Source organism: Macaca nemestrina, chromosome 14 (genome assembly GCF_043159975.1).
Source record: "Macaca nemestrina isolate mMacNem1 chromosome 14, mMacNem.hap1, whole genome shotgun sequence".
Lineage (NCBI taxonomy): Eukaryota > Metazoa > Chordata > Mammalia > Primates > Cercopithecidae > Macaca > Macaca nemestrina.
This window is the reverse complement of record NC_092138.1, coordinates 109,123,912-109,137,796: the sequence shown is the minus strand read 5'-3', so window position 1 is coordinate 109,137,796 and position 13,885 is coordinate 109,123,912. Positions and strand designations below refer to the sequence as shown.

The window sequence follows — 13,885 nt, the reverse complement described above, 5'->3', positions numbered from 1 at the left end:
TATCGCTAAGTGAAAAGCGTCCGTGTGAAAAGGCTACACGTTTATGATTCCATGGTAAAGATGGTAAACAGATCAGGATCTGGATTGCTATCTTCCTCTCCATACCAATCCTGCCCCCTTCTTCCTTGGGCAACTTCAACATCACTGCAAATGACCCTGGCCTCGGATCCCTTGAGCACTTCAACTTTAGCAACTAGACCTCCCTACCACCTGAGTCGCCTCCTTCTTCTTGACTTCCCAGATCTGCTCTACGTCAGAAAACTTCAGTTCCGTCTGGGGCCACAAGCTTTAAATATTCTAGTCCTTACTCTCTCCTTGACCCCCACTGCGTCAGACCTTTCCTCTCACCATGTACGGGATTCCCTGGCAGCCCTTTTCCTTGGAATCCTTTTCCTCTTAAGCAGAACAATCCCCTATCATTTGTCACTTCAGCCTTTTTTCTTTTGAGACAAGAGTGTCACTGTGTCGCCCAGGCTGGAGTGCAGTGGTACAATCTCGGCTCACTGCAACCTCTGCAAGTGATTCTCCTGCCTCAGCCTCCCAAGTAGCTTGGACTGCAGGTGTGCACCACCACGCCTAGCTAATATTTGTATTTTTAGTAGAGATGGGGTTTCGCCATGTAGGCCAGGTTGGTCTTGAACTTCTGACCTCAGACGATCCACCACCTGCCTTGGCCTCCCAAAGTGCTGGGATTCCAGGTGTGAGCCACCACGCCTGGCCTACTTCAGCCTTTTCTTTGCCACTAGCTAAACTTCCCTTGCATCTTGATCCTTCCAAAAAATCTGCTTTGCCAACCCCTAAGGGGATGGGTCTAACCATCTGCTCTTCCGTGCACCTACTCCTAGGCTGAGAAGTGCAACCAGAGAAAACCATCTACTACCCACATGCGCTGGGGCCACTTAGAAAACTACAATGTCTATTTCATCCGGGCCACCATCACTGCCCGAGTCTTGCTGTATTTCCAGCGCCAACTCTCTCTCCTTTCCTGTGAAGCAGCTTTTTTCAAGTTTTCCCCAAACTCATCAATCTTCTCACCCCACTCCTTCCCTCTTTCCCTCCCATTTCACTGATGAAGAAACGCCATCACTCTCCTTGTACTGCACCAACAAATGGGTCTACATCTGCCCCTTTCCTTTCTGCTCACTCAGCCCTTACACTGAAAAGGCACCCAGGTCTTGGCTTCTTCCACCTTTTCTGAGACTCTCTTTCCTCATTTTTAACTTTTCCAGGTCCACTGGCTCCTTCACATCCCTAAGGTTCTGCTCACTTCAAATAACAAAAAAAAACATGCAACCACCTCCCAGGACTTCTTTGACTCCACTCTCCAGCCACTCCCTTCTCAACTCCCCTTGGAGCCAGTGTTGTAAGAAACACTTACACCTGCTCTCTTCGTTGCCTCACATCTACCACTCAACCTGCTACATCCCTGCAAAACTGCCCTTGCTGCTAAATTCAAAGGACTCTTTTTTAGCCCTGTCTTGGATGACTCATTCTGTAGCATTCCCTCATTTCTGAAACACTGATTTCCAGACACTGCCCTTTCCATATCACCAAGTGTTCTGCTCCCAGGATGCTCTCTCTCTGCCTTCTGTGTGGCCTCCTCTCCTCCGCCCATCCCTTAAATGTCAGCAATCCTCAGGTACTCACTTGGGCCTCTGTTTCTCCTTGGATGATTTCACTGACCCGGGGCCTTCAAATGCAGATGACTCCAACATTTGCATCTCCAGGTTGGACCTTTCCCCGACTTCCAGACTCAAATATCCAATGACCTCCTGCATGCTTCATTCCACATGTCCAAACCTAACTCATCTCTAACTCTCAAAACTGCTCCTCCTTTGTGTTCATTGTCTCAAGGATGGCACTGCCCAAATACCCAAAGAGGACCCTCTTTTACTCTTCTCTGTCATTTCCCTCCATATCCAATCAATCACCAAGAGCTGTCGTTTTGTCTTCTAATATTTTCTTGTGCCCAGCCAGTTTACATCTCCAATCCCTCACACAGATTGAAGGAACAGACCCCACTCTGGCCTCCCTTGCTCCTGCACATGCCTCTCCTCTGGTTTCCCCATCCTAGCATGGACTCCCCTGGACTGGAATCGCCTCCATCATGTTTGCCTCCTACACTCAACTATGAGCTGACAATGGCAAGGGTGACAACTTGTTTACTGTTGACCCCCTGAACCAGCACAGAGCCTAGTACATATCCAGTCAATGACTACTGAATAAGCAAATGAATATAACTAGAGTAATGAGAGTCACATAAAAGGGAGCATTACACAATGAGGAAAGAATAACTGTTTAGAGATAGCATTTGGAAGACAGGAGAAAGGTAACATTGTCTCCCAGTCCTGTGGTAAATTAGGTTTGGCAAAGCAGAAGGTTCTATTAGAAAAGTGTTCAGAAAAAAACCAGGAGGCCCCTTAAGCAGATGAATTCACCAGCTATGTAAATTTGAGCAAGTTGTTTCACTTTGCAGAGCCTCTGTTTCTTTATCCATGAAATAACTGTAAAATAGCATGTATGATAGCACGGGTAAAATGCTTAGCATAGTATCCGACTCAATAAGTTCAGCATAAGTGCTCAATACATGTTTTAAAAATAGTGAGTAGGCTCGTGAGCCTGGGAATTCAGAGGGCAGACAGGACTTGAGAGTGACAAGGTATCAACAGAATGGACTGGGGAGAAAGCTCAGAGCAGACTGGAAGAGTACAAGAGAAAAGAAGGTCTATGATAACTAACTGTCTTCCTTTCTGGCCCTCATTCTTAGCTTCTTCCTTCCAGAACTCCCTGATTTTCCTTGAGGAAATACCCCTTCTCCATTCTCAGTCCATGTGGTCTAGGCCTACCACCACTCCTCCATAGGAAGGCCTGTTTCCAAGACCTGGCCAATCAGACCTTCATGTCTTCCTGGTCAGAGTGATTAGATCATAACAAACAAGATGGGTCACAAGCCAGGGCAATCTGAGCCACTGAGTCTCAATTCCAGGGCATCAGATAGAGCTACTGAAAAAGCAGCAGGTCTTTTCTCCTGAGGTTGCCCTTGGAATATGATACAAGCCTGGAATTGTTGCTAGCCATCCTGCAACCACAGGGGGAAGCTACCTGAGGTGGAACCAGCTCAGAGGAAAGCAGAACCTGGAGGTGGAGAGAGCAAGACCGAGTTCAGACAGTACTGTCCCCGCTGCCTAGATTCAGCAATATTTGAAGTCAGTATCTCTCTAGACTTAGTTATTATATATAAGCCATGAAGCTCTCTTTTGTGCTTACCTGAGTTTGAGCTGGGGTTTCAGTCATTAGGAATTATAAAATGTGTCCATGAGAAAAGTTGGGAACATTTGGCCCTGTCCAATCTCCATGAATATAAAAAGGTCCTGAGACCCAAAGAGAGGAGGGGCCTTAAAGCAAGTTAGCAGCACAGCCTAGACTAGAACCACGTTTCTCCCAATTCCCTCTTCACCTTTTCCAAAAATTTCAGCATCTTTGTGATACAAGCCCAACCTTGCACTTAGGCCCAAGCCTGCTGGTTTGGTCTTAACCTTCCTTTCAGCTCATAGCTCCCACTACTCTGCCCCTTTGTTTAACCTTACGTGGAATGTTTACTAAGTGTCAAGTACTGGGCTAACCCATTTATATTCATGATTCTTGTTTAGTCTTCAAAAACCACTTGAAATGATTCTTCCTGTTTTATAAATGAGGCCTATGAGGCTGAGAGAGGCCAAAAGCCAACCCAAGATCATACAGCTACTGAGTTGTCGCGATAAGACTCACACCCAGGCCTGCTGGATTCCCTGAGACACAGATTCTCAGCCTATTGTCCACAGACCCATAAATGTCCACACATAAACTTCAGGAAGGCAGTGAACACCCTAAAATTAAATGCAAATTTGTATATCTGTGCAGTTTTCTGGGGCAACATTCATATGTGATACTGTCAGATTCTCAAAAGAACCCAAGACCCAAAAAAGATTGAGAACTTCTGTGCTACACGGTGTATTCCTTGGGGCTGTGACATAGGCCTGGCTCATAAAAGACCTTTAGTGAACTTGGCCAAACTCTTCCATCTCCACCATTCTATGAGCAAATCCCAAGGGACTCAGATCCCATGGAGAAGCAGGCAAGCACTAGCCACCGGGTTTCTGTTTGGCCACAAGAAGCCTCAAATCCCCTGGCAACCTCCTCCCAATCAGCTGATCTTAATATTTCTCTTTTCTTCTCCCAAAACAGTTGGATGCTTACTACATGCCAGACATTGTGCTAAAGCTCTTCATATTCCATTTATTCTTCATAACAACTGTGCAAGGAGAGCACTACTATTATTCTCAGTTACAGAAAAGAAAGCTGGGGCTCAGACAGGTAAGTGACCTGCTTTCTTTTATTTGGAGTCTAATGAGTCTTGTTCTTACACATAAAAGCTCTGCAAGGAAGGGACGCCAACAAGTTCATCCCAAAGAAGGCAGCCCCAGTGGCTGACCAGGCCTGGCCTCTGGCCAGTTTTCAAACCAGAGCTACCAGGGCTACGTCCAGGAGCTGCTGGCTCTCTGACTGGCTGATGGGCCAGCAGGAAGACCATTTCCCAGAGCATTGTTTGAAAAAAAATGTGACTTTGCTTCTGGCTCATTTCATCACTTGGTCTGAGCTGGACACAACACAATTGTTCACAGAACAAGCTACACCGCCTTTGCCAAGTTGACCTGGCATCCGCGTGCAAAGCAGATTACATCAGAGCCCCCAGCTGCCCCTCCTCTGGGAGCTCTGTGGCTGGTCAGAGGTAGGGACTGAGTTGGCTCCCAGTCAAATAGTTTTAAGGAAACTATGAATCCCCTGACAAAATTCTCACACTTTTTTTTTTTTTTTTTTAAGACTGAGCTCAGTTGAAAAGAGACGATTTTTCAAAACAAAGAAAAAAGAAGCATAAGACTTTGGAAATTCTCTTTTCAAAACAAACAGTGTGCAGCTCCTACTCCAGATGCACCTAGGTCTTTCTTGGTTCCTACTATATCTCATCAAATAATAATAATGCTAATTCCAGCCTCAATCTTCAAACTACAAGCTGGTGCCTCTCTGAGGATCCCACTGGCCTTGCGGTGGAAGGTCAAGGGTGGAGAAGCCTGGAGAGGATTGAGCAACAGTGATGCACAAGATCAAGCATTTCCGAGAGAGAAGGCCCAGCTGGAGAGAGGGCCCAAAGGGAATCCAGGCCCCATCACCCAGAGGGCCAGTCATACATACTAGCAACCTCTAGGCCACTGGCCTCATTTGAAACCAGAAAAATAAGAAGGAAGGAAATCTGTCAACAGTACAATTTGGGGCTTTGGTTTGTGTGCCTTCTCCTGAGGATCATGCAGGTCTGGCTGAGAAATAAGACACCCTACCTCCCTCAGTTGATCCAAGTCTCCAATCATCATTCCAGATCTTCATCCCTGGAGCACAGGTTCTGGTCGGACCAAGTCAGTTTAAAGTAGCGCAGGGCCAGGGATCAGGCCATCAGGAATTCAAGAAAACTCAATTTAAAAGTACTTCCTGAGCACCTCATATATTCGTTCCATACATAGTTAATGAGGGTCTATGACAGACCTGACGTTGGGCAAGGTGGTGGGTAATGAACAAGATAGACATGCTCATGGGGCTCCCAGGCCGGCAAGGAAGGTGGAGACTACAGAGTGATACAACATGAGGACAAACTAATAAAGGACCACACGGAGTATAGGGTACAATGTGGGGATGTGTGACCTCATACGGTCTGGGGATTCAGGGAAGACTCTCCAAAGAAATGATATTCAGGCTGACATCTGATTGGAAGCTGAACAGGGAGGAAGGAAGCTGAACAGGGAGGAAGGATTCTGCGCTGTGAAGACTGCACACAGGGGGCCTGACAGGACAGAGATAAGATATATCAGGTAAGAAAAGAAAGGCCAGGAGGATGGAAAAGAGATGAGGCTGAAGGGGTGGACGGAAACGAGATCCACCATGCCAAACCCTGCAAAGCATATTAAGGTACTTGAACCTTAGCTTAACTGAAACTGGAAGTCACTGAAGTGATTTGAGCATAGGAAAGGTATGTTCAGTTCCACCTGCTCTGTGCAAACAGACTACAATGGCACAAAACTGGATAAAGGTAGGGGACTCAGGAAGAGAAGGTGGATCTGGGGCCAGGTGCCTGGAAGACAGCCTTGTGGGGGTTCGCAGCCTATAGGGGACAGTAGCAGATTACTCTCTGGATAGGCACATGCAAGGGGTGTTGCTTACCTGGTTAAACCTCCGGGTAAAGGCCACAACGTTAGGGGCAAGACTGTGTTTCTCCTTCTTACTCCATCCACAGCTGGCTAGTTCCTAGGAAGCACAGAATGAATTTCAACAGTGATTCTAGTTGGGATGCAAAAACACCAGGGCCATCAAATGGGAACATGAGCATGCATGAAGGTGGGAAGGAGCTGACACCTTGGCTGTTCCCATCTTCACCAGGAGGGAGAGGAGGGCTGGGTTTGTAGGTGACGGTGCATCCTGGGACTACCAGAAGTGAGGATAAGTGGAATACTTTTCTCCACAACTCTGGCCATGTTTCCTAGGATTTCTGTGCCAAAAGAAATCCATTGCCACTCTGCCAGCTTCTCTAAGACCAGAAGTCCTTCTTACAATGCAAATTGTCTGAGGGGGCACAGAAATGTTTTAACCAGCAGAACTCAACCCCGCATAGTTGTGATGCCAGGGCTTCATTAAAATATCTCAGATTTCACTGGCCACATGACATCATACATTCCTGGTGTGAGGAAAGTCCCAGTCCAAGCCCACTGCAATCAAAGAAGCTTCTGGTATGACCTCAGATTCTGTCCTGTAGTTGGCCCCTCCAATCCCTCATATAACCAAAAGCATGCAGAAGGAAAGGTCCCCTTTAATATCTTGTTCGGGGGCCTTGTCTCTTTTTTTCTGCTAGGTTTAGCATTATAATTTGAAGAATTGAATTATCTAGATTTTATTTATCAGTAAGTCTGGCTCTTAGCCAAGGGATGAAAGCTGGACACAATAGGAGCAATCTAATGGGATTACTTGGTGCTACAAAAAAAGGACCAAGGAGAAGCCATCATCCAAACGCCCAGCATTCTCAGTGTGTGCCTTGTGGAGCCCTGACAGAGATTGGAGGAAAGGTAGCAAAGGCTGCAGATTCTGAAGTTCTCCACCTATAAGTTACAAGACCGCCTTTTAAATCCTACCAGGCCTCAGTATTACTAATAGCACTAGTTTTTTGCCATTTACCTAGAGTTTTTGTAAGATCTTTAGTGAGAGGCAGCTGCCCAGCAGCTGCAATAGGTATAGATCAGGGGTCTCCTAGGAAAGCAGGGAGGGGAGCAGTAGGAACAGCCCAGGACAAAACTGGCTGCCAGCAGTCACTTCTGAAGGTCCACGCCTGTCAAACACACCTTAGGACCTGACAATCAGCCATAGAAAGGGGCTTGGTGGGAGCCTGGCTAAAGGTAACAGCAGCTCCTAGTAACAAGATGAATGCCCTGCACATGGGAACACAGAGGAACTAGCCAGGGGCCGAGACGCCTCCTCCTGGTGCCTCACTTCTGTCCTTAAGGTCACCCACACAAGAGAACACAAATAACCTGGAGCCTGCCATGTCCTTCACACCCTCACAACTTAGACTCAAGTTAATAGCAATGACAACAGAATTCACTGGTGCTACCATTTAGCAAGAATTCCCCACACAGCAGGCGCTGGACAGGGCACCTCACCTATGTCATCTCATGTAATTCTCGCCACACCCATTTTAATAAAGAGGTTTCTTTCTCTTGGATGAATATTGTGACTCTACTTCTTTTCAAAAGCAGAGATGAATCTCTTTAAGTTGTAGAAGTTCCAGCTGTTTACTATGATTCTCCTAGTTCTGACGACATATATTCGCACTTGGTTTCTTTTTCTAATTTTTATTTTTGTAGAGATGGGGGTCTCACTGTGTTGCCCAGGCTGGTCTCAAATTCCTGGCCTTAAGCGATCCTCTTGCTTCGGCCTCCAAAAGGGCTGGGATTACGGGCATGAGCCACTGCACCCGGCCTATGTTCGGTTTCAAATGTATGTTTGACCTACCTCAGTTACATGTACTATCTCCCTCTCTTTAAAACACATACTTGAATCACTTTGCAAATATATGTTATTATTGCCCTTTTAAAGTTTGTTTGTGAAGACAAAGGCCTTTCTCCCCAGTGGATCACAAAGCCGGTCCTGGAAAAGTATAGGTTTTATAATAAAATATAAAACCTTACTCATAAAACTGATGTTTCAGGACTGAGGCATGGTTGTTGCCCAATTTCTAGCTGATAACTGCTCCCTTTGTATTTTTCCTAAATTTTTGAATAAATAGCAGAAGTCGTGTGTGTGTGTTTGCACGCACGCATGCACGCAAGCATGTGCATGCATGAATTTAATTCAGACTCTGTGGTCTTATTTCCACACTGTAATAACTTCAGACAACACCCGGAAAGGGAGAAGAGTGGATCCCAGGGTCAGATACTGGCTGGCCATACACCAGCTGCACGATGCTTATCTTCTCAGAACTTCTAGTTTCTCATCTTAAAGTGGGAATGATACTATACTTATCTGTGAAGCTCACTATAACAATTAAATGAGATTAAGACATGCAAAGCACCTAGCATGTGACAGGTACTTGATAAAGGTCACCTGCCTTCCTCTTCCCAGGGAGGTTAAGCAACCTCCCTGCTGTTAAGCAACAAGGCGGTATTCAGACTCAGCTTGAATGCCAAACGTCTTCTTTCTCCCACACCGTACTCTCTTTACTGTCTTGAATTATTAACAAAATCTATTATTATTTCTCTTTCATTTTGCTGATATTATGCAGGCAAGAATCAAAGTTGGTACTTAATACATCTTCTCTAAATTTACTTGGTTTGAACATTTCTAAGACCCTAATTCAAAAACTCTTTGTGGAGTTATTGGGTTTTGACAATTTCCTAAGGAACCTTTTGCACTGGAATGCATGTAACATTTAAAATTAATTAATTAAAATTAACACATCAGCAGAGTAAAACATTATGTTTGAGAAGTACTTTGATAAAATGGAAGGAGTAAAGGATTTTGAGCCAAATATCTCACTCTGAATCCCAGATCTTGTCACTTATTTCCTGGGAAACTCCAGACAAATCACCTCTCTTGGCATCAGGTCCTCCAGTACTAAATAGGAAGATGCTGTAGCTAACCCCACAGAATTGTGATGGAGACTGAAGAAGGCAGAGCCTGACAAGGGAGGTGACATGCGGGGCACAGGGCCGGGCTGACAGCAGATGCTCAAGCAGCCTCTGTTGAATGAATGAAGCATGAGCACTCCTCAGTGTGAAGACCCCCCAAATTCAGCGCAGAAGATTTATCAGCGTCAAAAGAAATAAGACCATTCTATCTGTGCTAAAACAAGTACTGGGCCTTACCACTTTGGCACAGTTCCTCTTCTGTGTTTGGCCTTACAGGATTACAAGAGATTCCATCTGTGTTAAGTGGGTTTAGGAAAATGTGAAGTAATAGAACAAAACTCTTCCAGTCACTAATGCCTAAAAAAGGTCCACACTGTGGAACTTATTTGAGTGTAATTTAGTTAAAATTGACCAGAGGAGACAAGGCTGATTCTAGAAGGGAGACCAGGGTTTGAGATGAGCCCAGTACAGCCCTGGTAGCTCTGTGTCTGTAGTGAGCCACTGAGCTGCCCAGGGACTGTCGCACAGCCCTTCCCATGGGCGCTGAGGCCCACATCTTGCCCAGGCGGTCCCAGGCCCTGACTTCGTGGCTGAGCTGACTGAATGTGAGGGGACTAAGAGCTTGTGCAGTCCTTTGCCAGGTGCTGCTGAGACCTTCCTCCTGTCACCACAGTGTTCCTCAGGCTCATCAGGGAAAAATAGACACTATGAGAGGAAAACTTCCTGCCACCAAACTTAAACATCCTTGCATCCTCTCCCTCCTTCTGGCTTTAATGAAAGAGGGGCTTCTTTCGCTCTCTTGCTGCCCCATCCCATTCCTCTGCCTTCTCAGAGACATTCTGATGCTCTCTGTCATCCCTGTACCTTCCACCTCTTCCTCTCCAATTTCTCCTTCCTGCTAGCATTTTAACATGCATTAAGCTTCTCCAATTAATATTAATAACAATAAAAAACTCCTCTCCCAGACCCCGTCCCCTCCAGCTCCTGCTACTTTTCTCCCTCACAAGAGAACGACTTAAACTCATTCCCCTCTCCTACCTGCCTTCCCTGCTCCTGCTCCCCTGTAACTGTTCCTTCCCCTAAGACAACTTCCCAACTAGGAAATCAGTGCCCCTTCACCGGCCGCTCTTGGCCCCGGCCGTATTTGTTGTCCTCTGTCTTGCCTCTGCTCACTGCATTCTCCTGTTGCTTCCCCACCTTTCGGGCCCCTCATTCTTAGTCTTATTTTCCGGCTGCTCTTTTCTTTTCTGACACAGTCTCCACCTCAACTTGTCTAAGGTCATCTTCTACATTCTTCTATATTTCTCCCTAGAAGATCACACATACCGACTGTTGTGGTTTCAACTACATGTCTGTGTCCAGCCCAAGTTTCTCTCCTGAGCTCCCGTCCAGGATAGCCAGGTACCTCCTGGCCATACCTTCTTTGTCATCCCCAGACAACTGAAAATCAGTGGGCCCAGAACCAAAAGGGTATCCTGACCAGCTGCCTTAAATAAAAAACACATAACAACAAAAAATTCATTTAGACATTCGCTCTGACAATCAAAGAAGAATGTTTATCACAAAGACACTGTGGAAATAATCCCCAACTGTGCAAAAACAACTTAGTCTTAATACCCCCACCTGTAAACACTCCTAGGTGAAAGCAAGAATCAACACTGGTTTCAGCTGCCCCTGCAAAGCTGCTCTGGGCCACACCACCATGAGGCTCACTCCACTAGCTGCCGGTTTTGTGCTTAGAGGTCTGGGAGTCAGATGCCTTGAGGTGGGCTGAGAAAGGCCCAACCCTCACCATGTCTGGAGTCCACCAGGTAAGGCCTTGGGAGAAGAGACCTGGGGAGTGGTGACAAGTCCTCTCTGAAGACCCCCACAGCATCTAGGCCATCAGGCCATAGGAAGCTGGCGTCAGCACATGGCCCTTCCACGTGTGCCTAACTCTCACTGCAGTCATCTCCAAATCACATTCATCAAACATGTCCACATGGAAAACGCATTGCCTCAAGGGCGAGTCACTACAACAGACTCAGGATCACTGCCAGGCTGGCACCAGCCAACAGCACATCACCACTGGGCTCAATGGCTTTCTTCTTCCTCCTCCCTCCATTTTTCTCCCATTCTTCCCATCCCACCCTCTCACAGGAAGGGAGAAAAAAAAAAAAAAAAAAACAGAAAAGACCTCCCAGATTTGCTTTTATAAATCATCTTCAGAAGAACCGGTGGGACAATTATACACCTAGCCAAAGGAGTTCTAAAACACCCTAGGAGATGGGTGACCCTAGGAGACAGGTGACCCTAGGAGATAGGTGACCCTAGGACACAGGTGACCCTGGGAGACGGGTGACCCTGGGAGACGGGTGACCCTAGGAGACGGGTGACCCTGGGAGACGGGTGACCCTAGGAGATAGGTGACCCTGGGAGATAGGTGACCCTAGGAGACAGGTGACCCTAGGAGATAGGTGACCCAGTAAGACAGTCAGGGAGACAGTGCCAGTTTTGGGGACCTGACCAGAGTGGGTCTGACTGGGGAGTAAGGTATTCAGGGCCTAGACTCTTGTGACAGAGTTAAGAATGGGCTAAGGAGATGGGCAAATTAATAGAGAGTGGCTAGCGTGTCCTTCAGGGACGTCCATGCCTTATCACCCACAAGGAGTCTACATTCTTCTCTATCTATAGTTCACCCCGGGACTGCTGTGGCAGCAGCAAAGGTGCATGATGTCCACACCTTCCTCGTGTGAAAGTCGGGGGTCTAGAGGCCCAAGCAGGAGTAACCGAATTCCATGAAAGCTCCCCACCTGGGATCTGGCAGAAGGGCTGGCTCTGGTCTCAGGAGTGAGCTCTGAGGGCACAAGGGTCACAAAAAAGAGGCCACAGCATATAGTAGTTAAGGACTTACATGGACCAAGGCTGATTCCCTGGCTGTGTGACCCTGGACAAGTCACTTAAACTCTCAGTGCCTGACTTTCTGCATCTGAAAAATGGCATTAATAATAGCACCTCCTTTGTAAGGTAGTTATAGGAATTAAATGGGCCAATATTTGCAAAGTGCTTAGAAAAAAATGACACATTGTAATGTGCTTATTAAATTAAATAATGCTCACAGGGAAAGGCAGCACTGAGCAGTGGGTGCAGGGGTTGAAAATCCAGGCCAGGAGAGCCCCTGGAATCAGATGGAGGAGGCACACAGGACAGCAGTCCCTGGACACTAGGACTCCAATGGTGCCAGGATGAGAGCCAAGGCCTAGCCAGAGGGAAGCACCAGCAAGATTTATTGAGCACCTACATTGTGCCAGGACGTGTGCTACACACTCCACAGAGACCATCTCATTTTATCCTCACAGAACCCTCACAGTGGATATGACTGCTCTGACCTCCAATTTCTAAATGAAAAAATATGTAACAAGCAGGTAAATTAATTTATCCAGACCACACAGGTAGTGGATGGTAGAAGTGATGGGAGCCCATTCTCACCATAGCCAGAACAGAGCTGCAGGCCACAGCCGGGGCTCCAGCAGGCTCCCAGCCTAGAGGAGAACTGGGTGACATGAAGGAATAGACCAAAGCAGAACCTGGGCAGGCTTCTGAGAGCACCACACCTGAGTCAGGGCCAGCCCAGGAATCAGGCTGCCATGGCCAGAATAGGGCACAGTGCCTCTGGCAACACAGGCAGGGCTTAAAAGACAAAAGGGATAGTAGGATCCAGAGTCAAAATGTCCACAGACACACAGGGAGCTCCTCCGGGAGTGGAGACTTAGGGATATACAGAATCAGTGTTTACTGACTGTTAAAATGGCCTGCTAGACTCTGGGCTAGGGGACTTACATGCCGTAACTTACTGAATCCACAAACAAGATGATGTGATAGGTACCACTCGATGGATGAGACTATGAGACTCAGAGAGACTGCCACATGTCTAAGGTCACACGGCTAGTAAGTGCTGGAACTGGGATTCAAACCTCAGTCTGATTCCAGAGCTCACACTCTACATGGCGTCAGAAAAGTGAGAACTCAGAACAATCTGAGACTACAAAGCAAGCTAAGGGAAGCAAAGAAGCTTCTTGGTTCTTTTAGGCAGCAAATGCGCCATAGTTTATGGATATGCTAACTGGGGAGAATACTCATCTGGTCTGTTTCAGGGAAGACCCATCCACTGGTGGGTGGGGGGTCACATCCACTACCACTAGTTCTCCCCTCGGTAAAATCTGCAGTTCCAGCAGATCCTAATAGTTATTAACAAAATATAATGCTTGTATTTGTATATATTTCACTGTAAACACAATCAAATATCATCTTTTTCTATAACCCTTAATGAGACCATGAATCAAATACGTGAGAGAACAATAAAGTTAGTCCATTATTAAAAACAGGTTTCAAAAGCGAGAAGCTGATTCCATCATCTGTGTCTGTGACAAACCCAAAACCACCTAAAATTGGTGCCATATTAAGTTCAAAATCAGTGGCATGTTCAAATGACACCTGACATACACATTTGCCTAACATCACTCCCAAAACCCCTCTGACAAAGCACAGAAGTAAAAGATAAACCTAAACTAGGAATGAGAACAGAGTGGATGGCACTACTACCCTCATCAAATGAGAGATTTCAACACGTTACTGGAGATCAGCATGGATTTTGATTAAATGAAAACAGAAAGTCTCAAGCTAGACTATGCCAGGAAGGGGCTACA

General features: G+C 46.5%; 1 protein-coding gene across 24 annotated transcripts in view; it reads right to left on the bottom strand.

Annotated features, from left to right (window-relative positions):
• Positions 1-13,885, bottom strand: part of LOC105463938 (Ral GEF with PH domain and SH3 binding motif 1) — a 309,104-nt gene that overhangs the window by 187,451 nt on the left and 107,768 nt on the right. For all 24 annotated transcript variants that reach the window (XR_011612999.1, XM_011711384.2, XM_011711385.3 and 21 more), the window contains one exon: positions 6,247-6,330. Coding sequence is in view for 23 of the 24 variants with exons in the window: in XM_011711384.2 (XP_011709686.1) it covers positions 6,247-6,330 (84 nt within the window). In the remaining variant the exon portion in view is untranslated. The remainder of the gene's footprint in view (positions 1-6,246; positions 6,331-13,885) is intronic.